The following is a 27,725-nucleotide window of genomic DNA, read 5'->3' on the forward strand; positions in this document are numbered from 1 at the left end:
CGTGGACAGCACAGCGCTCTGACAAAGGAGGTTACAAAAGGGCTATTTCAGGCATATATTTCACGCATATATTTCATCCACTAGCTAGATAGCATGTACAGTATATACTGTATAAGAGAGCTAGACCAAGTCCCAGTTTCTTTAAAGCTATAGAAATTGTTAGACTAGAACAGGGGTTTGCAACCTCTCAAGGAAGAAAAAAATATTTCTCCAAAATATTCAGAGAGCCGCAACACATTCATAAATATTAACCAATCTACGTAAGTACAAGCACTCACTGTCTAATAGCTAAATGATGAAAACAGTTGTAATGCAGAATAAACATTTAATAATAAAACAAACCAGAAATAAATCAAATGTGTATGCAGAAAACAGTATCACAAATGGGCATGTCACAAAGTGAGGGTTGGGGGGGGGGGGGGAAGGAAAAGGGGAAAAAACATGAAACACAAGGAATATACACAAAAAATAGAGAACGGCAAGTATGCTAGGGGGGCGACGTTTCGAGGGACTACCTCTTCATCTGGCCCATTCCCCCTGGTGCAAAAGGTCCCAGAGGTACTTCCCTAAGCCTCCCTTCCACTATAACTGGTCAAATCAGACACCCCTGAAAATAGATAGCAAACATACAGTGCCCTCAGCACTCCACACGAGCACAAGGAGCAGAGCCAGAGGGTTTGATTACTGTCTTCATTTGCTATTCCCATCAACCTTTCATTGACTGTTGTGGACTCCTGGTGCTTCTTTGCAAGCTGCTTTCTTGCAAGCTGTGTTCAGCCTTTACTGTACCATTGCCCACAGTTTCTTGTGGTACTTGAACTACTAGCATTGACTTTAGTGGATTCTTGCTGCCCTGCTATTAGCTGTTTAGCTGTATTTAGCCTATACTGTATGTTTGCTATCTATTTTCAGGGGTGTCTGATTTGACCAGTTATTGGGGAAGGGAGGTTTAGGGAAGTACCTCTGGGACCTTTTGGACCAGGGGGAATGGGCCAGATGAAGAGGTAGTCCCTCGAAACGTCGCCCCCCTAGTATACTTGCCGTTCTCCATTTTTTGTGTATATTCCTTGTGTTTCATGTTTTTTCCCCTTTTCCTTTCCCCGCCCCCCCCACCCCTCACTTTGTGACATGCCCATTTGATTGGTTAGTACTATACAGGGGAATAAGGGTCCCCTTTTGTTCCGTGCACCCTGCAATTGCATAAATTTAACACTATCAGAGTGCTGTCTATCGTCCCCTTTTACCCTTACAGTCATAAATATTACACCACCCACAAACACATACATATACTGTACACACTAATAGGTATATACTATATAAGCATTAACTTACGACAAAATATGTGGGGAAATAAAATGCATCTCACAATAATTAGTCCCTGTAGACGGACGCTCACAGAGGTACACAATTGGAGACTTTTGTAAGGTAAAATTATAACAAGGCTTTATTGTGCCTTTTCCTTAACATCAGGAAACCATCCAAACACGGGGGGGGGGGTGGGTTTTACAAAGCTTCTATTCACTTGGGAGTATTTCTAGTGAAATACTATGCAATTCACAACTCCCTTAGATATGCATGTCTCCCAGCCCCAAACACAGCATGAAAAGAACAGATATAAAAAGTCTTGTTAATAAAAGTCTTATCTGTTAGCTGGCTGCTGTAGGGGAAGCTTTTCTGCTCTCCTGGAACCGCACCCGTGTGTGCACAGAAAATGTCAGCATCCAGGTTTAGAAGTCTTATTTGTCAGCTCCAGAGATCTGTGTTCTCTTAGTCAGTCTGTCCTGGGAGACTCAAGGACCTCTGCTCTGTCTCCAAAGTTCAGCTCACACGTGAGCTAAGGAGTCTCATTTCCTGTCTCAAAAGACAGGCTTTTTCTAAGCCATCTAATCAGGCAGGTGGTGTTAGTTAATTGCCTACCAGCAGTTAACCACCACACTGCTGGACTAGAGGCACATTTGTGAACAGGGATAAGTCCCCTGTTACATACCTCCCCTGTTTGTGGGAAGCTCGGGCTTACCACGGCCAAAGCCCATCCTTCCACTCTCATTCGAGATCTTTGTGACTTGAATGAGAGTGGATGGAGGAAGAGAACCCTCTGTCCCGCTGGGATTGGAGCCCTTTCTCCAGTTTATTTTTGTCTCTTCCCGAAGGTGCTTGAGATCAACACTCCTCAGTCGCTCGAGGAGGACTTTTTCCAAGTAAAGTCTTTTTACAGAGTGCGCGGTCATGAGATTTCCGTTGCGTCGGGCACTCCTCTTTTTGTAGACAAACTGTATGGCAACAGTTGTAGAGCAGTTAGGACTAGCCCGTAGAGTTTTCCGCATTTAAAGCGGTCTTTCTGCACCTCCTCCACACCACGGAGTCGCCAGGTCAGCTTCTTTGGGACTGAGTTGCACCTCCACATCCATTTCCAGAGAACGTCCTATTTTTTTAGCTTCCTCAACTAAGGATTCTTCTAGCTTTGTTTCTGAACTCCTACCTCTGTTTGTTGCCTGTTGGGCAGCTGTAGGTTTGGCTAGTGCTTTCTTAGGTGGCTCAAACTTCGTAATCTTGTTTTGAAGGTGTGTGGAGTCCCCAACTCTCACTGTACCCTTGTCCTCACGGGCATTAGTTACTGTGGGATACCGGTGCTTGGGCAGAGCCAATACCTTTTTCCGTATTGGAGGAATCTGTAAGTTACTGGTCTGCAGAGTCTCAACCTGTTTGAGTGCAATCTGGCAAGTCTCTTCTCAGGGAATTTATCGGCGCACTTTGCTTTCTCTGAGTCTGTATCGTGTCTCCTTCATATTCTGGAGCTCTGTAATTTTTGTCGTTAAGGTTGCCGCTGTGTCTGTTTTCTCCTTGGTGTACTGACTCAAGGGAATGGAACAGTCTCTCTGTCTCTCCAGCTCTTGCTCCAGTTTCTGAGCCTTCTCACGCGCCCTCTCATACAGAGTCACCTGGTATCGAAGCTCCGCCTCCAATGATGCTCTGAAGACATGCAGCGTGGCCTTTAGCTCCTCATACTGCTCTGTGGGGACGTACTGGGTATTCAGACGTTCCTGCAGCGCTTGTACCTCTTTAGCAGCCTGCAGCTTTTCTTCCTGCAGCGTTTGCTGCTTCTCCTCAGCATACTGGAGGTGTGTACGCAGACCTTGCAGTTGGTTCTGCAGTCGGGGTACTGCTTCAAACTTTTCCTTGACTTCGTCTGTCAACTGAAAATTTCAACCACCACACTGCTGGATTAGAGGCACATTTGTGAACAGGGATATGTCCCCTGTTACAGTCCCTTTATTTAGATTTTTTTCATACATACATTACCCTCTCCAACATACACAACCCCCCAACCACAAATATACACTACCCCCAAATACACACATTACACATACATACATATATATATACGCCAATAGAAATCTTGGGGCCCAGGTCAAATAAAGGAGCAGGCCCCCCCTTGATTAATCCCCCCATATCACCCCCCAACATTAATCCCCACATCTCCCCCCAACCCCATTAAAACCCACACCATACAGCTTATTGTGTGTTGGGATGTGGGAGAGACAGAGGACAGAGGGGGAGGGGAGGGAGGAAGAAGAGGAGAATGGGGAGGAAGGGTGGGAGAAGAGATGGGGGGAGAATAGAGAGGGGGGAGAAGAGAGGGGAAAGGAGAGAGAGGGGGAAGCAGAGAGAGAGGGTGTGAAGGAGAGACAGAGAGGGGTAAGGAGAAAGGCACAGGGGGAGGAGAAAGAGACAGGGGGAAGAGAGAGGAGTGAGAGTGAGGCTTCGGCCCTGCTGGCGCTGACCGAGCTGAGCGCCTGGTGCTTGCCGCTTTTAGTTACACAAATCTTTATGTGCAAGTCCCCGCTCACGCGGTGCGTGCGCTCTTGTGCGCGAGCACGCACGCTCACTCAAGCTTGGCGCTTGAGTAAACAAAAAAATTAACGTTTGAAGCGCGTTCAATTTGCCCTCAGCTCGCCCCCCCCGCGTGCTTGTGAAATAGCAAGGACGCCTGACACTCATGCTTGGAGAGCTGGTAACGTCACCGCTCTCAAGCATGAGCGCGGTCAGCACCAGCGGGGCCGCAGCCTTAGAGAGAGAGAGGGGACAGGTATATTGGAAGAGAGGATCTGAGTGTGCCTGCTGCCTAAGGCCGCGCATATAGTGGCGGCGACGCGACGTCGCCCGAATACGAAAGCATTGTTGCCGCCGCCGCGTGCGCTTATAGTGCGCGCGACGGAGCGCCGTCGCGGAAACTGGTAGTGACGCGACAGCCCTTGAACAAATCAAATTGTCGGAATCCCGCGCTGCCACCACCCTGCGAAACATAACTTTCGCCGGTGGCGACGGGTGACGTCACCCGTCGTGTCGCCGTCACCATCGATGGCACTATAGGCACAGCCTAACGGCTGCTCTGGAGGATTGAGGGGTCCTGTTAGAAACTTGTAGATAGGGGGCCTGTTGAGCTGCCTGCAGAAAGGTGCCCATGGAGGTGCCTGTCAAGGGAACCTCCCTTCAACCAGCCTACAGCCAGCTGCCTGGACAGGCACATCCACGGACACCTTCCAGCAGGCCACCTCTGTGGATCAGGCCAGCTTAGGTTTGCCGGCAGGATAGTGAGGGAGAGAGGCAGCAGCTGGGTGTCGGCAACCTGCAGAGAGACGCAAGTAGCAGCGGAAAGAGACAGTTGCCGACCCCTGGACTAGAATGTAGTACTCAGATACAGCTATACACAAAGGAAGTGCTCTCACTAAACAAACCGCTCATTCAGCTTTCAGGTTAATTGTGTACATTCACCCTTCAAGTGGGACATATTATTTGCAGGGAGTACTCTGCTACATAATAGCTTATTTTGCTTATATGTATTCATATACTAACTCCTCTGATGGGATACATTTTGTAGCAATATTCTCCTCTGTAAGACTGGGGCCATGGTACTGCAGACCGTGCGGAGGTGTCTGCGTGCTGAGCAAACAGACTGCCTTAAGGGAGTGTTCGCGTCCATGCGGCGTGCGGGCGTGTCCGCGCGGAGGCAGGAGGGGGCGCGCGAGAAATCAGTTAAACTGATTTCTCATCGCAACAGACAGGTCACATGACCGGTTCGCCCAATGATGTCACTGAAACGCCCACGGATGGTGCACGTACAATGGGCAAAAAATGCACCCGCTTCAAGCGGGTGATGTCAAGGCCGCGCACGCCTCTGCACAGGCGAAGGCACTATGGACCTGGCCTAAAACTAGTATTGTGGGTGGCAAAGTATCCCTGTACTCTACTAGGCAGGTGATAATGTGAAATGGACCCTTTAGGTTCATGTTATTAGCCTGTCTCACCCCACCCTATGGTGTTTCTCCTCCTGATATTTACTGTATATTCCCACAGGGAACTATTAATAAACCTTATTAAAGTCCTATATCCAAGATGTTATATCCAAGATAAGAAAACATCTCTCCTAGGCACACACCTGTCTCCATTTTTTATTGTTTCTATATGCCTTCAGGACCCATTTATTAAAATATACCTAATAAAGTTTAAGTTTTAAATCTGCAGGGTGTTTCTCTGAGTGCAGCTACAAGGTAATCTCTCTTCTCTCCCATTATTGTTGAAAAACAGTTCCTTGCTCTCTCCTCTCTGGGTTCCTGATTAGATTCACCCCTATTGGCATGCCCTCTTTTTGTAGAGCAGGATTTCACTAACCCCTTGGGGTTATTCCCTTTCATTGCAAAGGAACTCTAAAGAACAAAAGAGCACACATGACACTCCCTTAGAATGATAAATTAAAGCTTAATACAGCTCAACCCCGTTATAGCGCGATCCGCTATAACGCAAATCTGTTTATAACGCGGTTTGAGCATGGACCCCGAATTAACAAAAAAAAAAAGACACAGGGGTGATGTAAATGTGCTACGCCTCCAGGGCATTGATCATGTACCACACGAAAGAAGAGGCGGTGACAGGGTAAAAAATTATTACAAAAAGAGTCCAGATGGATTTACACTTTATGTACACAGACCCCAAGTGGTCTAAATGAAGGGTTTCTATTCTCTCCTTTCATCTAAGGAACCATTAAAAATGTTTAAATTTATAAAAAAAAACTGCACACTGCATACACTGCACACACACAGCACACTGCATACACTCACTGCACACTACATACACTCACTATACACTCACTGCACACTGCATCCACTCACTGCACACTGCATACACTCACTGCATACTGCATACTCTCACAGCACACTGCACACACTCACTGCACACACAGCACCAGCACACTGCACGCAAAGCACACTGCAGACACTCACAGCACACTGCAGACACTCACAGCACACTGCATACACTCACAGCACACTGCATACACTCACAGCACACTGCACACACTCACAGCACACTGCACACACTCACAGCACACTGCACACACCACACTCACAACACACAGTCACAGCCCCCCCCCACCTCCTCCCTCTCCCTACCTTTGGTGTCGGCTGCTGAGATCAGAGCGGGGCTGGCAGGGGGGGTTGGAGCGGGGCTGGTGGGGGGGGGGGGTCGGAGCGGGGCTGGCATCGGAGCGGGACTGACGGGGAGTGATTGGAGCGGGGCTGGCGGGGAATTATTGGAGCGGGGCTGTGATCGGAGCGGGGCTGTGATCGGAGCGGGGCTGGCGGGGGGATGGGAGTGTGACTGGCAGAGGGGGGGGGGGGGATCGGAGCGGGTCTGGGGTGGGGAGTGAGGCTGCTTATTGAAGTGCAGGGGTGTTACGGTGACTGCTGAGGGGAGTTACGGTGGCTGCTGAGGGGAGTTACGGTGGCTGCTTGGGGACATGTAGGGCTGTCGGCGCCTCACTCCACCTCTTCCTCTCTCCTCTCTCCTCCCCCCCGAAAGGGCATGCGGCAGCCATTTAAAATTTTTTTAGCGTGACCCCGGTAATAGCGCGGTTGGATCGGGTGGCCCCCGAGGACCGCGCTATAACGGGGTTGAGCTGTAATAATAATTCAACCTTCTAATTATTTTGCATTCTAAGGGGCCTATTCATAAAGCAGTGATAAGTGGTTTAATGGACGATACATGCTCTTATAGCGTGATACTCCCAGATCTGCTATTCCCAAGCAGTGATAACATTGCAGTATCGCACTATAATGACTTTTTAATGCCCATTAACAGCCAGAGACAAAAAAGTTGTCCGACAGGTCAAAAAAAGCCAAAAACGTTTTTTTTTTGCCAGTAATAGCTATTCACAAAGCAGTGATAAACTTATCAGCCTATAAAATCTCTCAATATCAGATCAGATAAAGGCTGGTGCTAAAAAGATTGAGAGATGCATAAAAGCATTTTTTTTTTTCTGCACAGGATTGATACCGGAGGTTGGCGGGTGTCCGGGGGGCCCAATGGGTGTCCGGGGGCCTCCGGGTGGTCCCCGCGTGTGTCCTGGAGCCTCTGGGTGGTCCCTGCGGTTGGACCGCCAGACAGCCGCAAGGCCCCCGGACACCTGCAGGGACAACCCGGAGACCCCCGCCGGCCTCTGGTATCAATCCTGTGTAGAAAAAAAAATGCTTTTGTGCGTGTTAGGAGGAGTGGGAGGGGGGTGGGCCTGTGTAACAGGGGACTTATCCCTGTTCAGGTAATGTGCCTCTAATCCAGCAGTGTGGTGGTTAACTGCTGGTAGTCAATTAACAAAACACCACCTGCCTGATTAGATGGCTTAGAAAGCCTGCCTTTTGAAACAGGAAGTAAGAACTCTTTAGCTGACACCTGAGCTGAACTTGGAGACACACTTGTCTTGAGCTCTGCCAAAAGATAGCAGAGCTGCTTTCAAGACACAGGGAAAACGTCTAAACCTATATGCTGACCAACCCTGGAGACAAGGGAGCTGAAGCAGGGACAGTGAAGATTTTCCCTCCAAACCACAAGGAACAGATAAGACTTTCATTCTTAAAAGACTGCTTATATCTGCTTATTGCATGCTATGTGTTTGGGGTTGGGAGAAGTGCTTAACTAACGGAGATGTGAATTAATTGCATAAGAGTTCACCAGAAATACTCCCAAGTGGATAGAAGCTTTGTTCCCCCCCCCTGTGTTTGGATACTTTCCTGATGAAAAGGAAAAGGCACAATAAAGCCTATTATAATTTCACCTTATAAAGCCTCCCATTGTGTACCTCTGTGAACGTCCGTCTACAGCCTGTATCTCGAGAAGTAGGGGGTCCCCGAGGCTGAAATCAATGTGGTTCAGCTCAGGAGACTCCCTGCTCCCACACACTATTCTCAAAATTAATAATTTTACTGCACTGTGAGAGCCGTGTATGGAGACGTAGCTTTTCCAGGCTGGATTTTTTCTATTGTTGCCACTCGCTAGGATTTATAGCGCGATAGCACTGACACAAAAAACTGGCCGGACGATTTTTTTTATCTGCCTTTTAAAAAAATGGCGTTCATTCTTTGTGAATACTATTTTTGCCCTCATGTTTTAGTGCGCGATAAATCAATGGAAAGTTGGGCGCCTATGCACTGATTTTATCACCGCTTTGTGAATATGCCCCAAAGAGTGTGCTTCCCAGGTTATTTTGTTCTTTAGCACTAGAGAATTTCTATTGGGACCAAAAAATTGAATTTTTTTGTGGCATTATTAGAATGTATTTAGTATTATTTTCCCACTATATATTATTTAGCATTCTAAGGGTGTTCCATCTGGGTTCTTTACAGCATACCAGGTTTCCTGCACAGTGCTTGAAGGTTGATATTGTTTATTGAAATATAGTTAAAACCAGAGACAGAACATAAAACACAGACAGAGCTCAGTGCACATTCAGTGAAACTCATACACAGTACAGTGCCTAAATATATATGTATAGATATCTATTAAATAAAATGGTCTTTTAGTTTAACATTTTGGCCAAATTGTTGTAAGCCCCTGAGCCACTACATGGCAGACCACATCTCAAGGGTCCCTAACACATAAATTCTTAATAACCTGTGCATTACCAGGAAGAATGATTCATAATAAATCTGTCAAAATTAGTTGCATAGTTCTAAGTCTGACTGAAGCTTTTATGTATATTATTGAAATATAGGCACTTGGCAAAGAGAGAGAAAAATGCTTGTTGTTTTTAAAAATAAGAAGGAATCAATCGCTAATAGATGTTATTAAGATTGTACAGTATCTTTATTTCTTCTTTTTAGTACACTGCTAAATGACTAAAATAATGCAATGTTTTGTTTTTCTAGATCAAGAAACATAGAAAGACTTATCTGCTAAGGTAATACAATTACTTTTTTTTTAATGCCAATACCAATTTTATAAAAACATACTTTTCAAAGCATTTACATATTACTTGGGTTCAACAAAGATTTTAAGCTTTAGAAAGGCAGATTTGAATAAATTGAAGACTAATCTACAAGGAATAAATTGTGATGATGTTTTGCAGGGAAAAAATGTGGAAGGTAAATGGGCAGTCTTTAAAACATTGTTAGAAAGCACACTTATCAGTGTATACCCCTGGGTAATAAATATATAAATTAGTGTGGCTAAATAAACAGGTAGGGGAGGAAATGGAAAATAAGAGGCAGGCATTTAGATTCTTAAAGTCAGAAGGGACGGAGGCATCATATCAGATTTATAAGGAATGTAACGAAACTTGCAAAAGGGCAATCAAATTAGCAAAAATGGATAATGAAAAAAGGATTGCAATAGAACATAAGATCAACCCTAAAAAGATCTTTAAGTACCTTAATAACAAAAATTATAAAAGAAAATATAGGACCCTTTCAGTGTGAGATGGGTAGGCAAATTATTGGAGATAAGGAAAAAGCAGAGGTATGAAACAAATTATTTGCCTCTGTATATTACCAGGGAAGAATCAATTACAATAGTAGTGCCGCAGGAGGAATCCACAACCTCTATATTAACGAACAATTGGTTAACTGAGGAACAAGTTCATAGGCGGCTTGATAACATTTAAGTAACTAAGGCACCTGGCCCCACTGGCATACATCCAAAAGTTCTTAAGGAGCTGTTCAGTAATAGCCAAACCATTACTTTTAACATTTCCACAGGCTCAGTACCACAAGATTGGCGTAAAGCAGACGTGGTGTCTATATTTAAAAAGGGAGCTAGTGTGACGGATGCTCGCCACAAACAGGACGAAACCGCGAGGCCAAGTTGGGGGTATTAATACACTGACCTGGAGCCGCAAAGTAGCATCCGGATGCGTAACTCGTTATCGTGGGTAGCAGGGTCAGGGTAGGAGAGAACAGAGTAATAGAAGGGAAGACTTCAGGAACAGGTGCAGCTAATTACTAAGTCCATGGAGAGATTTTCCAGGAACCAGATGGCCACAACAGCCACGTAAGGGCAAGTTCCAGCAAAACCCTGGACTGGAATTCTTTACAGATAGATCACATCCAGGGAATTACAGACCTGTAAGCCTGACATCAATAGTGGGGAAGCTAGTTGAAGGTTTAGTATGGGACAATATTCAGCAATACCAAAGGGAAAACAAAATTATTAGTAATGTCAGCATGGATTTATGAAGGATAGGTCGTGCCAAATTAAACGTAATAGTTTATTTGAGGAGGTAATTAGGAATTAAGACCAGGGTAAATGCAGTTGATGTGGGCTACTTAGATTTTGCAAAAGCTTTTGTTATAGTTCCACACAAGAGGTTGGTGTACAAAATAAAGCAAATTGGACTCAGTAGAAATATTTGCACCTGGATTGGAAACTGGTTGAAGGACAGACAACAGAGGGTTGTCATAAATGGAACTTTTTAAACTTGGGATAAAGTTGTGAGTGGAGTACCTCAGGGATCGGAACTAGAGAGTGCAGAGAAGAGCCACCCAATTAATAAAGGGGATGGATAATCTGATTTATGAGGAGAGCCTAGCTAAATTAAATTTCTTTACATTAGAAAAGAGGCGTCTAAGAGGGGATATAATAACTATATACAAATATATTCGGGGACAATACAAGGAGTTTTCAAAAGAAATATTCATCCCAAGGGCAGTACAAAAGACACAGGATAATCTCTTAAGGTTGGAGGATGTAAGGTAAGGGCAGTTAAAATATGGAATTTGTAACCCATGGAGGCTGTGATGGCAGATACAATAGATATCTTCAATAAAAGGTTATACAGTATATATTTTTAGAATGGAAAGGTATGCAGGGATATACCAAATAAGTAAATATGGGAAGGATGTTGATCCAGTGAGTAATCTGATTTGCCAGTATTTGGAGTCAGGAAGGAATGAATTTTTCTCCTTATGAGATATCATTATATGATATTTCACTGGGTTTTTTGTTTGCCTTCCTCTGGGTCAATATACTGTAAGTACAAATATAACAAAGTATCTGTCGTCTAAATTTAGCATAGGCTGAACTTGATCTACAGATGTCTTTTTTCACCTCATCTACTATGGAACTATGTAAAGCAATGGAATTTTAAAATGAACAAGAGCCGTCTTTCATATTTCCACTTTGATTTGAGGTTAGACTTTCTCTTTCTAACTAATAATACGACCAAAGGGAGGGGCTGCCACTTTCTCCTACATACAGTACTCTCCAGTGACATGAACGCTCGCTAGTGCCTGCTAGGACACATCACTGCTCCTATACAAGCTACTATACAAGATCCCTTAGCATTCCTGTTTTGGTCCTACATATCTGGCCACTAACAATATAATACAGCTATCACACATCTCTGCACATTATAAATTCCGGTTTTGCCCGATTAGAAGGCAATGCTTTTTTCAATAAAGTTAAGTTGAAAAGTAAATACGTTATTTATAATCGGGCACTACACACTGCGAGACACACAGCAGTCGGATTTATGAGGTAGGAGGGTAACACAGAGGAAGCACTTGTGGGCCTAAATAAGCCATGTTGCTTGTGGCAGAAAGCTCAAACCGAGAGAGAGAGACACAGTGACAGAGAAAGAGAGACAAAGAGAGAGAGAGAGAGAGACACAGCGATACATAGAGAGACACAGATACTAGAAACTCAAAGACAGGGAGATGGACACAGACACAGAAACAGATAGACACAGAGACAACGATAGATAGAGAGTGAGATAGACACAGAAACAGAGAGACAGACAGAGACACAGAGTGTGTGTGTGTGTTTGTATATATGTATGTGTGTGTGTAAACTTTTATTTTTCCAACAATTACTACTGAAATTAGGGGGTTGCCGTATATACAGGGTCACCCTATAATCGAGCAAATACAGCACATCACGCTACCTTTCTGCTCACAGGTTAGCTTTACAACAGAATAGCAATTTAACGTAGTCGTTTGCGCATCATGTCGAAGAACAGAAGAAGAATTAACATGAACAGACAAAAAATGGCAAACGATATTTTATCACAGGTAAGATGAATGTAGAGAATAGTGTACTGTTAAACATGTGTCTCTTTTTGATGGTGCTTTTTTCATAATTACATAACCTGTTTTTGTGACTTGAATTGCAGAAAGAAAAATAAAAAAAGTAAAGAAGAGATTGATGGTAAGATACAGAATAATTTCATTCTTTTTTGGGGGGGTTTAGCAAGAACAAAAATTATCACATAAATGGGATTTGTGTTTTCAAGTAACTAAATAGAGACTGTAAATTGACTTTTTAACTGTATAGAACCGTGGCACTTAAAATTTAATTGTGTCAGAAAAGCAGTGCTAAAACTACAGATGCAGCGGCCGTTATTCGAACACTTCAGGCGTTGTATACTTCGGAATACCCATGTCATGGCGCGTGATTTCTTCTAACACCGCTGTAATGTTAGTAAAATAGTAGGTTGCAGTCACACTATACCATACTGTAAAAATGTACTTTGTGTTCTTACAGAAGATTCTGTAAATTCTGATTATGAAGTTAAGGAACAATGTGTGACTTCCGATGATGAATCCGATGATTCAGTGCCGTCACCTACACAGGTTAACAAGGTAAAATAACTTTTCATTTGTCCAGTGGCCATTTGCCTTCCATAAAACTTATGACTCTAGGTAATTAAAAGTTGTATGTTTCCCGGTTTAATGACCACAAGCTTACAGAGATGTGAAAGCATATAAGGCTCCGCTTATAGTGCCAGCGTCAGCGACGCGACGGCGCGTCAAAACAAATGCACTGCCTATTGCTTATAGTAAAGACGGCGCGACGGCTTGGTTGTGATCACTGGAAGTCATCTCAATTTGATTTTTCCAGCAACAGCAGCCTGACGTCGCTGTCGCTATAAGCGTAGCCTAAGGCATGAAAAAGAGACCTTTATGCACATTCATACAGATTAGAACAAAGAATAAGGAGAAAAAAGCATGATGCTCAGGTGTATCAGCCCACTTTGCAATACAGCTGCATAGGAACTCAGAGAAACACCTTGCAGATTTCAAACTTAAACTTTATTGAGCATATTTTAATAAATGGGTTGTGAATGTGGCGAAAAGAACACATAAAAACAATAAAAAAGGGAGACAGGTGTGTGCCTAGGAGAGATGCTGATAATTTCTTATATGTCTCACAGTAACATTTTTGATATAGGACTTTAATAAGGTTTATTAGTAGTTCCCTGTTGAAATTTAAATATCAAGAGGACAGAGTACTCGTACTCTGGAAATGGTTATGGACGAGGATGTACAGAGCCTCTTTGGCATTGTGATATGCTTTCTGGTGTTATTCTGGCTATAGCCTCTTTCCTTAAATCTCTCCCTCATCACATCTGCTTGTCTTTCTCTAACATGCCTAGACACAGGGGTATCTAGACTGTTTTTGACTGATCCTATGTGCTCTAGGATTCGTCTGCAGAACTGGCAACCAGTCTTGCCCACATATTTTATACCGTATGAACAAGTTATCAGATATATAACCCTGAGTGTTTTGCAGTTGAAGAAACTGCATATAGGGTATTTTTTCTCCTTGTTCTCGAAATATTTACTTGCTGTTATGGACGAGGATGTGCCGATGCCTCTTTGGCATTGTGATATGCCTTTCTGGTGTTATTCTGGCTATAGCCTCTTTCCTTAAATCTCTCCCTCATCACATCTGCTTGTTTTTTTAAATCTGCAGAGTCTGAACAATTCCTCCGTATTCTGAGGAATAGTCCTATAGGTATACCAGGTATGAGGGATGCCGGATGACGACTATCCGACCTCAGATAGCTATTGGTTGCTATTTCTTTGGAATGAGTAGAGTTCCTCCAGGTCCAAGAACACTATATTGTTATCACTGATTTCATTGGTTAGCCTCATGTTATGGGTGTTGGTGTTTAAAACTTGAACAAACTCAAGGAGTGTTTCTTTGCTGCCCTTCCATAAGATCAGGATATCGTCGATGTAGCAGATCCATAAGATAACAGGTTCTGAGTATACTTGGAAAGTTTCACTGAAGACTGCCTGTTTTTCCCACCACCCCAGGTACAGGTTCGCGTATGCGGGGGTTCACGTAGTGCCCATTGCGGTCCCTTGTACCTGGAGGTAAATCCTATTATTGAATAAGAAGTAGTTGTGGGTTAGTACAAAGGAGAGTAGGTCACATGTGAACTCATTGTGTTCCTGATGCTGCATAATCCTTGTTCGTAAAAAAATTAGATACAGCTTGGATACCTACAGGAGGATGAATGCTCATATAGAGGAACTCCACATCAAGACATGCCAGGAGGTTACCCTCTTCTACTATTATGCCTTCTAGTCTCCTAAGTACTGTACATCCTGTGTATCCCTCACATAGGAAGGGCATGAGAGCACGAATGGTCTTAACACCTGGTCCAGGTATGTACTCACTCTCTCTGTGAGATTCCCAATGCCTCAGAGAATTGGTCGTCCCGGGGGATGTACTGGATTCTTATAGACTATAGTAGTATAGTATAAAAAGTAGCCACCTTTGGTGATTTATTTAGCATAAAATGAAACTCCTGTTTTGATATCAATTGTTTTTCCAGGCCTCTATCTAACAGCACGTTTAATTCTTGCTGAAAGAGAATAGTGGGGTCTTGCTCCAGGATACTGTAGCAGTTGTAGCAATATTCTCCTCTGTAAAACTAGTATTGTGGGTGGCAAAGTATCCCTGTACTCTACTAGGCAGGGGATAATGTGAAATGGACCCTTTAGGTTCATGTTACTAACCGCATTGATTTCAGCCACGGGGACCACCTACTTCCCGAGATACAGGCCCACCCCCCTCCCACTCCTCCTAACACACACAAAAGCATTTTTTTTTCTACACAGGATTGATACCAGAGGCCGTCGGGGGTTTCCGAGTTGTCCCCACAGGTGTCTGGGGGCCTTGCGGGTGTCTGGTGGTCCTCGGGTGGTCCAACCGCAGGGACCCCCCGGAGGCCCCCGGACACCCATTGGGCCCCCCGGACACCCGCCAGCCTCCGGTATCAATCCTGTACAGAAAAAAAAAATGCTTTTATGCATCTCTCAATCTTTTTAGCACCAGCCTTTATTTGATCTGATATTGAGAGATTTTATAGGCCGATAAGTTTATCACTGCTTTGTGAATAGCTATTACTGGCAAAAAAAAAACGGTTTTGGCTTTTTTTGACCTGTCGGGCAACTTTTTTTTGTCTCTAGCTTTTAATGGGCATTAAAAAGTCATTATAGTGCGATACTGCAATGTTATCACTGCTTGGGAATAGCAGATCTGGGAGTATCACGCTATAAGAGCATGTATCGTCCATTAAACCACTTATCACTGCTTTATGAATAGGCCCCTTAGAATGCAAAATAATTAGAAGGTTGAATTATTATTACAGCTCAACCCTGTTATAGCGCTTACCAGAATGCCCTCCTACTGTCTCTGTACGTTCTTCCTACCAACAAATTAGATTGTAAGCTCTTCGGAGCAGGGACTCCTTTTCCTAAATGTTACTTTTATGCCTGAAGCACTTCTCCCCATTATGTGTTTATATTATTTGTTATCTATATGATTGTCACGTGTATTACTGCTGTGAAACGCTATGTACATTAATGGCGCTATATAAATAAAGACATACATGTTTAGTGAACCATAAGGTTAAGAGTACCCACGGTCATACTGTATTGCTTAAATTCAGCTTTCTCCTGTCTAGCTTCATTGAACAGTTCAAAGATCGAGCTAACAGAGCACGCTCTGTCTGGAATAAAAGCCTTTGCATCAAATGGGTTCATTCAAAACCAAAAAATACATACTAGCTCACATACTGCACCGACACACTTTATTCGAGCAAATACCCAGTATGTACCTGGCAGATACCTGGAATGCGCCGCTCCTCACCTCAGACAAGCCCCGTTATGTTTGCCTTCCCAGCCTGGGTTCATGCCTGGCTGACGGGCGGCTGATCTGTTAAATGATAATGATTAGGATTTAATAGGCTGCAATGCTTCGCGTGTCTACCAGATGGCATAAATTCATGAATTGTAATGCAGTATATATACTGTGCAGTATTGCAGCCAGCGGGAATAAAATGCTTCAATCCCTGCCTGGAAAATAACTCAATGCACTCGGGCAGAAAACAGTCACAAACCTCAATACACCCGGGTATACCCGAATTCGTGGGACTAGCCGAGCTCGAATAAAGTGTGTCGCCAGTGTATAGACGTATTTAAGGTTCACCCTTGGAGAGCCAGTGTTATACTTATCAATCTTTATTATCAATATATCTGAAAAAAAGACTTCACAATAAAATTCATGGCAGATTCGCCACTTGAAATAACTCCCGAATTCTAGATTGAGCATGAGGGAGAGGTAAAACTAGTCCTGTCTCTTCCTCGATTTCTAGAAATAAATCACTTACCTTTTATGATCCAATACCTGATAGTGAAGAGGGGGGCTTTTGAGTGCACTCATACTGGATTTTATCAGAATGATGATATAATGTCTAATGAAGTACCGGATATAAACATCCATGACCATGATTATATGGTCTAGGGAGCTAGTTATTATAAGCTGTCTAGTGTCCTGAAAATAAATGGATGCAGTCTAAACCTAGAAAGCAGTATCAGGAGATATCAATAAATAATAAATGCTGACCTATGTGAGATACTGACCAAAATCAATGAGGGTATATCTGGAAAAAAAAATACCTAATAAGTCTCACAGTATAGTGTAATGTTGATTTTACCATCTGAAACCAACCCTTAATTAGGGTTTGGGAGTGAGGAAGAGGTAAAATTCAGTCCTGTTTTTGTTCTCAATATGGGGTTACTCGGCATCTATCCTCTTTATTTTCCTTTGCGCTCCCTCCTGTCCCGAATAGAAACCAAGAGAGAACACAACACTAATAATCACTTGATCTCTTTGACCAATTGAGGAGTAGCGTTGATCGGTATCCATGACGAGGGAGGGAATAAAAATCCTCCACCGTCAGTTGAAAATCCACCCCCGACGAAGCCGAGTAGGTGAAATGTACGTCGGTTACGTCTGACCTCACTCGGTTCTGTGTGACGTCGGCTCATCGGAGAGGTGTGTGCGTTTGCCGGTAAGAGTGCTTAGGGAGACTGCGCCCGTGGACAGCACAGCGCTCTGACAAAGGAGGTTACAAAAGGGCTATTTCAGGCATATATTTCACCCACTAGCTAGATAGCATGTACATTATATACTGTATAAGAGAGCTAGACTAAGTCTCAGTTTCTTTAAAGCTATAGAAGTTGTTAGACTAGAACAGGGGTTTGCAACCTCTCAAGGAAGAAAAAAACATTTCTCCAAAATATTCAGGGAGCCGCAACACATTGATAAATATTACACCCCCCACAAACACATACATATACTGTACACACACTAATAGGTATATACTGTATAAGCATTAACTTACGACAAAATATGTGGGGAAATAAAATGCATCTCACAATAATTAGTCCCTTTATTTAGATTTTTTTCATACATACATAAATTACCCTCCCCAACCCCAAATATACACTACCCCCAAATACACACATTATATATATATATATATATATATATATATATATATATATATATATATATATATATATATATATACACACACGCCAATAGAAATCTTGGGGCCCAGGTCAAATGAAAGGAGCAGGCCCCACCTTGATTAATCCCCCGCATATCTCCCCCCAACATTAATCCCCACATCTCCCCCCCATTAAAACGCACACCGCACAGCTTATTGTGTGTTGGGGTGTGCGGAGAGACAGAGGACAGAGGGAGAGGAAGGGTGGGAGAAAAGATGGGGGGGAGAAGAGAAGGGAAAGGAGAGAGGGGGGAAGCAGAAAGAGAGAGAGGGGGGAGGAGAGAGAGGGTGTGAATGAGAGACACAGAGAGGGGTAAGGATAAAGGGACAGGGGGAGGAGAAAGAGACAGGGGAAAGAGAGAGGAGTGAGAGTGAGGCTGCGGCCCTGCTGGTGCTGACCGTGCTGAGCGCCCGGTGCTTGCCGCTTTTAGTTACACAAATCTTTATGTGCAAGTCCCCGCTCACGCGGTGCGTGCGCTCTTTTGCGCGAGCACGCGCTCTCACTCAAGCATGAGCGCGGTCAGCGCCAGCGGGGCCGCAGCCTTAGAGAGAGAGGGGACAGGTATATTGGAAGAGAGGATCTGAGTGTGCCTGCTGCCTAAGGCCGCGTATATAGTGCCGGCGACGCGACGTCGCCCGATAACAAAAGCAGTGCCGCCGCCGTGTGCGCTTATAGTACGCGTGACGGAGCGACGTCGCCGTCGCGGAAACTGGTAGACGGCAAAATGTAATTTTTCAAGGGTCGTCGAGTCACGTGACGGCCCTTGAACAAATCAAATTGCCGGAATCCTGCGCCGCCGCCGCCCTGCAAAACATAACTTTCGCCGGTGGCGACGAGTGACGTCACCCGTCGTGTCGCCGTCACCATCGACGGCACTATAGGCACAGCCTAACGGCTGCTCTGGAGGATTGAGGGGTCCTGTTAGAAACTTGTATACAGGGGGCCTGTCGAGCTGCCTGCTGAAAGGTGTCCACGGAGGTGCCTGTCAAGGGAACCTCCCTTCAACTAGCCTATAGCAAGCTGCCTGGACAGGCACCTCCACGGACACCTTCCAGCAGGCCACCTCTGTGGATCAGGCCAGCTTAGGTTTGCCGGCAGGATAGTGAGGGAGAGAGGCAGCAGCTGGGTGTCGGCAACCTGCAGAGAGACGCAAGTAGCAGCGGAAAGAGACAGTTGCCGACCCCTGGACTAGAATGTAGTACTCAGATACAGCTATACACAAAGGAAGTGCTCTCACTAAACAAACCGCTCATTCAGCTTTCAGGTTAATTGTGTACATTCACCCTTCAAGTGGGACATATTATTTGCAGGGAGTACTCTGCTACATAATAGCTTATTTTGCTTATATGTATTCATATACTAACTCCTCTGATGGGATACTTTTTGTAGCAATATTCTCCTCTGTAAGACGGGCCATGGTACTGCAGACCGTGCGGAGGTGTCTGCGTGCTGAGCAAACAGACTGCCTTAAGGCAGTGTTTGCGTCCATGCGGCGTGCGGGCGTGTCCGCGCGGAGGCAGGAGGGGGCGCGCGATGCGCGAGAAATCAGTTAAACTGATTTCTCATCGCAACAGACAGGTCACGTGAGCGGTTCGCCCAATTATGTCACTGGCACGCCCCTAGACACGCCCACGGATGGTGCACGTACAATGGGCAAAAATGCACCCGCTTCAAGCGGGTGATGTCAAGGCCGCGCACGCCTCCGCACAGGCGAAGGCACTATGGACCTAGCCTAAAACTAGTATTGTGGGTGGCAAAGTATCCCTGTACTCTACTAGGCAGGTGATAATGTGAAATGGATCCTTTAGGTTCATGTTATTAGCCTGTCTCACCCCACCCTATGGTGTTTGTCCTCCTGATATTTACTGTATATTCCCACAGGGAAACATCTCTCCTAGGCACACACCTGTCTCCATTTTTTATTGTTTCTATATGCATTCAGGACCCATTTATTAAAATATTCCTAATAACGTTTAAGTTTTAAATCTGCAGGGTGTTTCTCTCCCATTATTGTTGAAAAACAGTTCCTTGCTCTCTCCTCTCTGTGTTCCTGATTAGATTCACCCCTATTGGCATGCCCTCTTTTTGTAGAGCAGGATTTCACTAACCCCTTGAGGTTATTCCCTTTCATTGCAATGGAACTCTAAAGAACAAAAGAGCACACACACAACACACCCTTAGAATGCTAAATTAAAGCTTAATAAAGCTCAATCCCGTTATAGCGCGATCCGCTATAACGCGGATCGCTTATAACGCGGTTTTAGCATGGACCCCGATTTTTTTTTTAAAACGCCTCCAGGGCATTGATCATATACCACGCGAAAGAAGAGGCGGCGACCGGGTAAAAAAGTTATTACAAAAAGAGTCCAGAAGGATTTACACTTTATGTACACAGACCCCAAGTGGTCTAAATGAAGGGTTTCTGTTCTCTCCTTTCATCTAAGGAACCATTAAAAATTTTAAATTTAAAAAAAATATGCACACACAGAGCACACTGCATACACTCACTGCACACTGCATACACTCACTGCACACTGCACACACTCACTGCACACTGCACACTGCACACACTCACTGCACACTGCATACACTCACTGCACACTGCATACACTCACTGCACACTGCATACACTCACAGCACACTTATAGCACACTGCACAAAGTCACAGCACACTGCATACACTCACAGCACACTGCATACACTCACAGCACACTGCATACACTCACTGCACATTGCATACACTCACTGCACACTGCATTCACCCAAAGCACAGTGCATACTCTCACAGCACACTGCACATACTCACAGCATACACAGCACCTGCACACTGCACACACTCACAGCACACACTCACAGCACACTGCACACACTCACAGCACACTGCACACACTCACAGCATACTGCACACACTCCAAGCACACTGCACACACTGCATACACCACACTCACAACACCCCCGCCCCCCTCCTCCCTCTTCCTTTGGTGTCGGCTGCTGAGATCGGAGCGGGTCTGGCAGGGTGGGGGGGGGGGGGTCGGAGCGGGGCTGGCAGGGGGGGTCGGAGCGGGGCATGCGGGGGGGGGGGGCGGAGCGGGGCTGGCATCGGTGCGGGCTGGCGAGGGGGTGATTGGAGTGGGACTGACGGGAGGATCGGAGCGTAGCTGACAGGGGGGGATCGGAGCAGGGCTGGGGGGGGGGGAGTGAGGCTGCTTGTTGGAGTGCAGGGGAGTCACGGTGGCTGCTGAGGGGAGTTACGGTGGCTGCTGAGGGGAGTTACGGTGGCTGCTTGGGGACGTGTAGTGCTGCCGGTGCCTCACTCCACCTCTTCCTCCCTCCTCTCTCCTCCCCCCCGAAAGGGCACGTGGCCATTTTTAAAAAAAAGGTCGGATCGGGTGACCCCCGAGGACCGCGCTATAACGGGGTTGAGCTGTAATAATAATTCAACCTTCTAATTATTTTGCATTCTAAGGGGCCTATTCATAAAGCAGTGATAAGTGGTTTAATGGACGATACATGCTCTTATAGCGTGATACTCCCAGATCTGCTATTCCCAAGCAGTGATAACATTGCAGTATCGCACTATTATGACTTTTTAATGCCCATTAACAGCCAGAGACAAAAACAGTTGTCCGACAGGTCAAAAAAAGCCAAAATTTGTTTTTTTTGCCAGTAATAGCTATTCACAAAGCAGTGATAAACTTATCGGCCTATAAAATCTCTCAATATCAGATCAAATAAAGGCTGGTGCTAAAAAGATTGAGAGATGCATAAAAGCATTTTTTTTTCTGCACAGGATTGATACCGGAGGCTGGCGGGTGTCCGGGGGGCCCAATGGGTGTCCGGAGGCCTCCGGGTGGTACCCATGTGTGTCCTGGGGCCTCCGGGTGGTCCCTGCGGTTGGACCACCCGAGGACCGCCAGACACTCGCAAGGCCCCCGGACACCTGCGGGGACAACCCGGAGACCCCCGCCGGCCTCTGGTATCAATCCTGTGTAAAAAAAAAAATGCTTGTGTGTGTTAGGAGGAGTGGGAGGGGGGTGGGCCTGTATCTCGGGAAGTAGGGGGTCCCCGCGGCTGAAATCAATGCGGTTCAGCTCAGGAGACTCCCTGCTCCCACACACTATTCTCAAAATTAATAATTTTACTGCACTGTAAGAGCCGTGTATGTAGGGTGACCAGATTTTGAAAATGAAAAACCGGGACACAGTTTGTTTTTTTACATAACAGTTTATTTATTGTAGTACACTTATACTTTACTACCATTAGTCCTTGTTACATAGTTACGTGTGTGTGTGTCGGATGACCTCACTAATCGAACATAATAAAAAGCCAGATGTGAATGATTCTGAACCCATTAACCAGTGTCAGGACTCCCCCTCTTCACAATTTCTAAAGCAGCAATCCCGCCTGGGATCTTACCTGATCCGCAGTCCCTCAAGGTACTATACTGGAGGGGAGGTGTTCTCTACCTGTCTTCCGATGTCTCCCGCGTGAAACTTGAGTCAGATCTGGAAGAAAGCAGGGCAGTTAAGATAAGACATAGAGGGTGAGGGAGACATAGAGGGTGAGGGAGACAGGGAGGGTGAGGGAGACAGGGAGGGTGAAGGAGACAGGGAGGGTGAGGGAGACAGGGAGGTTGAGGGAGACAGGGAGGTTGAGGGAGACAGGGAGGGTGAGGGAGACAGGGAGGGAGAGGGAGATAGGGAAGGAGAGGGAGACAGGGAGGGTGAGGGAGAAGGAGACAGGGAGGGTGAGGGAGAGGGAGACAGGGAGGGAGACACACACACGCACACTGATACACACACCGATACACCGATACACACACGAACACTGATACACACGCACCCACCCACTGATACACACGCGCACCCACCCACTGATACACACACGCACCCACCCACTGATACACACACGCACCCACCCACTGATACACACGCGCACCCACCCACTGATACACACACGCACCCACCCACTGATACGCACCCACCCACTGATACGCATCCACCCACTGATACGCACCCACCCACAGATATACACCCACACCCACAGAGATACACACACACACCCACAGATACACACACACACACCCACAGATACACACCCACAGATACACACACACATACACACACACACACACACTGACACACACACACCCACTGACACACACACACACACCCACTGACACACCCACACACACACTGATACACACACACACACACTGATACACACACACACACACACCCACTGATACACACACACCCACACTGAAACACACACACACACTTACCCACTGATACACACACACCCACACACTGATACACACACTGATACACACACACACACTGACACCCACCCACTGATACACCCACATCCACTGATACACCCACATCCACTGAAACACACACATCCACTGATACACACACATCCACTGATACACACACATCCACTGATACACACACATCCACTGATACACACACACACAACACACCTATACACACATACACCCCGCCTCCCCCTGCACCGCCCACCAGCGACGGAAGTCACTGCTCGCCGAGCCCGTGGACGGGGGCCAGACCTGACTCCGCTCTCTCCCACCTATCGGGGATAAGGCCATGCGCCTGGGCAGAAGCAGGGAGTTCCCCAACAGCAACCGCGCACTGTCCCCTCCAGCCATCCGCGCTCCCGCTAACCTTGCTCCCCCCGCGCCTACCTCTCTACCTCGGGCAGCAGCAGCCACAGGGAACAGAGGCAGAGGGGGGGAAAACGCCAAACAGCCAACGGCTGTCCCTGCTCCCACCTCCCTGCCCGCGCGGGCCGCTGGGATCTGGGGAGGAAGCGGAGAAAGCCCCGCCCCCGGCATCCTCCAGCCAATCACCTGCAGCCCGGCATATTAGAAGCCCAACCCCCTGAAATTCAAAAAAATACTCACCGGCCGGGCTGCCGCATCCTCGCCGCCACCGCGCACCGCATCTACAGTACAAAACAAACGGGACCAGGGAGAAAAACCGGGACATTGCCGGGACGGACCGGCAGCCGGGACAGCACAGAAAAAAACGGTACTGTCCCGGCCAAACCGGGACGCCTGGTCACCCTACGTGTATGGAGACGCAGCTCTTCCAGGCTGCAATTTTTTCTATTGTTGCCGCTCGCTAGGGTTTATAGCGCGATAGCACTGATACAAAAAACTGGCCGGACAATTTTTTTTTTCTGCCTTTTAAAAAATGGCGTTCATTCTTAGTGAATACTATTTTTGCCCTCATGTTTTAGTGCGCGATAAATCAATACAAAGTTGGGCGCCAATGCACTGATTTTATCACCGTTTTGTGAATATGCCCCAAAGAGTGTGCTTACCAGGTTATTTTGTTCTTTAGCACTAGAGAAGTTCTATTGGGACTGAAAAATTGCCTTTTTTGTGGCATTATTAGAATGTATTTAGTATTATTTTCCCACTATATATTATTTTGCATTCTAGGGTGTTCCATCTGGGTTCTTTACAGCATACCAGGTTTCCTGCACAGTGCTTGTAGGTTGATATTGTTTATTGAAATAAAGGCACTTGGCAAAGAGAGAGAAAAATGCTTGTTGTTTTTAAAAATAAGAAGGAATCAATCGCTAATAGATGTTATTAAGATTGTACAATATCTTTAATTCTTCTTTTTAGTACACTGCTAAATGACTCAAATAATGCAATGTTTTGTTTTTCTAGATCAAGAAACGTAGAAAGACTTATCTGCTAAGGTAATACAATTACTTTTTTTTTAATGCCAATACCAATTTTATAAAAACATACTTTTCAAAGCATTTACATATTACTTGGGTTCAACAAAGACTTTTAAGCTTTAGAAAGGCAGATCTTAATAAATTGAAGACTAATCTACAAGGAATAAATTGTGATGATGTTTTGCAGGGAAAAAATGTGGAAGGTAAATGGGCAGTCTTTAAAACATTGTTAGAAAAGCACACTTATCAGTGTATACCCCTGGGTAATAAATATAAAAGAAGCAAGTCTAAATCAGCGTGGCTAAATAAACAGGTAGGGGAGGAAATGGAAAATAAGAGGCAGGCATTTAGATTCTTAACGTCAGAAGGGACGGAGGCATCATATCAGATTTATAAGGAATGTAACGAAAGTTGCAAAAGGGCAATCAAATGAGCAAAAATGGACAATGAAAAAAGGATTGCAATAGAACATAAGATCAACCCTAAAAAATTCTTTAAGTACCTTAATAACAAAAATTATAAAAGAAAATATAGGACCCTTTCAGTGTGAGATGGGTAGGCAAATTATTGGAGATAAGGAAAAAGCAGAGGTATGAAACAAATTATTTGCCTCTGTATTTACCAGGGAAAATCAATTACAATAGTAGTGCCGCAGGAGGAATCCACAACCTCTATATTAACGAACAATTGGTTAACTGAGGAACAAGTTCATAGGCGGCTTGATAACATTTAAGTAACTAAGGCACCTGGCCCCACTGGCATACATCCAAAAGTTCTTAAGGAGCTGTTCAGTAATAGCTAAACCATTACATTTAACATTTCCACAGGCTCAGTACCACAAGATTGGCGTAAAGCAGACGTGGTGTCTATATTTAAAAAGGGAGCTAGTGTGACGGATGCTCACCACAAACAGGACGAAACCGCGAGGCCAAGTTGGGGATATTAATACACTGACTTGGAGCCGCAAAGTAGCATCCGGATGCGGAACTAGTTGTCGTGGGTAGCAGGGTCAGGGTAGGAGAGAGCAGAGTAATAGAAGGGAAGACTTCAGGAACAGGTGCAGCTAATTACTAAGTCCATGGAGAGATTTTCCAGGAACCAGATGGCCACAACAGCCACGTAAGGGCAATTTCCAGCAAAACCCTGGACTGGAACCCTTACAGCTAGATCACATCCAGGGAATTACAGACCTGTAAGCCTGACATCAATAGTGGGGATGCTAGTTGAAGGTTTAGTATGGGACAATATTCAGCAATACCAAAGGGAAAACAAAATTATTAGTAATGTCAGCATGGATTTATGAAGGATAGGTCGTGCCAAATTAAACGTAATAGTTTGAGGAGGTAATTAGGAATTAAGACCAGGGTAAATGCAGTTGATGTGGTCTACTTAGATTTTGCAAAAGCTTTTGATATAGTTCCACACAAGAGGTTGGTGTACAAAATAAAGCAAATTGGACTCAGTAAAAATATTTGCACCTGGATTGAAAACTGGTTGAAGGACAGACAACAGAGGGTTGTCATAAATGGAACTTTTTAAACTTGGGATAAAGTTGTGAGTGGAGTACCTCAGGGATCGGAACTAGAGAAAGTGCAGAGAAGAGCCACCCAATTAATAAAGGGGATGGATAATCTGATTTATGAGGAGAGCCTAGCTAAATTAAATTTCTTTACATTAGAAAAGAGGCGTCTAAGAGGGGATATAATAACTATATACAAATATATTCGGGGACAATACAAGGAGTTTTCAAAAGAAATATTCATCCCAAGGGCAGTACAGAAGACACAGGATAATCCCTTAAGGTTGGAGGATGTAAGGTAAGGGCAGTTAAAATGTGTAATTTGTTACCCATGGAGGCTGTGATGGCAGATACAATAGATATCTTCAATAAAAGGTTGTATATATTTTTAGAATGGAAAGATATACAGGGATATACCAAATAAGTTAACGTGGGAAGGATGTTGATCCAGTGAGTAATCTGATTTGCCAGTATTTGGAGTTAGGAAGGAATGTATTTTTCTCCTTATGAGATATCATTATATGATATTTCACTGGGTTTTTTGTTTGCCTTCCTCTGGGTCAATATACTGTAAGTACAAATATAACAAAGTATCTGTCGTCTAAATTTAGCATAGGCTGAACTTGGTCTACGAATTTCTTTTTTCACCTCATCTACTATGGAACTATGTAAAGCAATGGAATTTTAAAATGAATGAAAACAAGAAAAACGAGCGCAATAAATACTGTGATTATAAATAGGATACTTATAGTCCCAATGTATAGATGTAAGCAGAAAATGATGGGTGCAGCAAAGGGTGATAAGTGAGTTCTTCAATCACTAGGAAGGGCGTAGAGTAGAAGGATCCAATGCGCACTCACATCCAGATGATATGGAGAAAAAGGAGAAAAAAAACACACAATAGTGTAATACTGTATATATGCGATATAAAAGAAGATGGTAATGCACTTACATTTAGTAAGAGAATACAAGCATCTCGGTTAGTAAGTATAACCAAACTGTAGTAGAGAAACGTCCAGGATCAGGATACTTCTTATAGGGTCTCTGATGGCAGGATAATCCCAGTTTCTCTCAAACTCACAGGTAACAGAATGGTTGTAGTAAGGAGACGTCAGGAATCAGAATACTTCTGACGTCAGGATCCTCTCAAATTCTTCCAGGCTCACAGGCAGCAGGATATTATACGGATATGGAGAAATAAGCACACATAGTGGAATACTGTATATATAGATATAGATGTTATAACTATATAGTGTATCAACTCACATTGTGTGTATAGATAACACGCCGTCAGGTTGTCAAAATAACCAATTCTTATATGGTTTTTGGCGGCAGGATATTCCCAACTTCTCACAGGCAGCAGGACATTATGCAGGTATAGAGAAATGAACACACATAGTGTAATACTGTATAATTATATATACGTTCTATAATCATATAGTGGATCAACTCACATTGTATGTATGTTAATCCACTATATGGTTATAGAACATATACATAATTATACAGTATTACACTATGTGTTCATTTGATCATTTAATCGAGCAAATACGGCATACCACGCTGACCTTTCTGCT

General features: G+C 44.7%; 1 protein-coding gene across 1 annotated transcript in view; it reads left to right on the forward strand.

The window, feature by feature from the left end:
- Positions 1–27,725, forward strand: part of SETDB2 (SET domain bifurcated histone lysine methyltransferase 2) — a 169,604-nt gene that overhangs the window by 111,335 nt on the left and 30,544 nt on the right. Inside the window, exons 25-29 of the mRNA XM_075593180.1 lie at positions 9,195–9,226; positions 12,434–12,468; positions 12,805–12,902; positions 14,364–14,423; positions 24,616–24,647. Coding sequence (XP_075449295.1) covers positions 9,195–9,226; positions 12,434–12,468; positions 12,805–12,902; positions 14,364–14,423; positions 24,616–24,647 — 257 coding nt within the window. The remainder of the gene's footprint in view (positions 1–9,194; positions 9,227–12,433; positions 12,469–12,804; positions 12,903–14,363; positions 14,424–24,615; positions 24,648–27,725) is intronic.

This window comes from Ascaphus truei, chromosome 3 (genome assembly GCF_040206685.1).
Source record: "Ascaphus truei isolate aAscTru1 chromosome 3, aAscTru1.hap1, whole genome shotgun sequence".
NCBI lineage: Eukaryota > Metazoa > Chordata > Amphibia > Anura > Ascaphidae > Ascaphus > Ascaphus truei.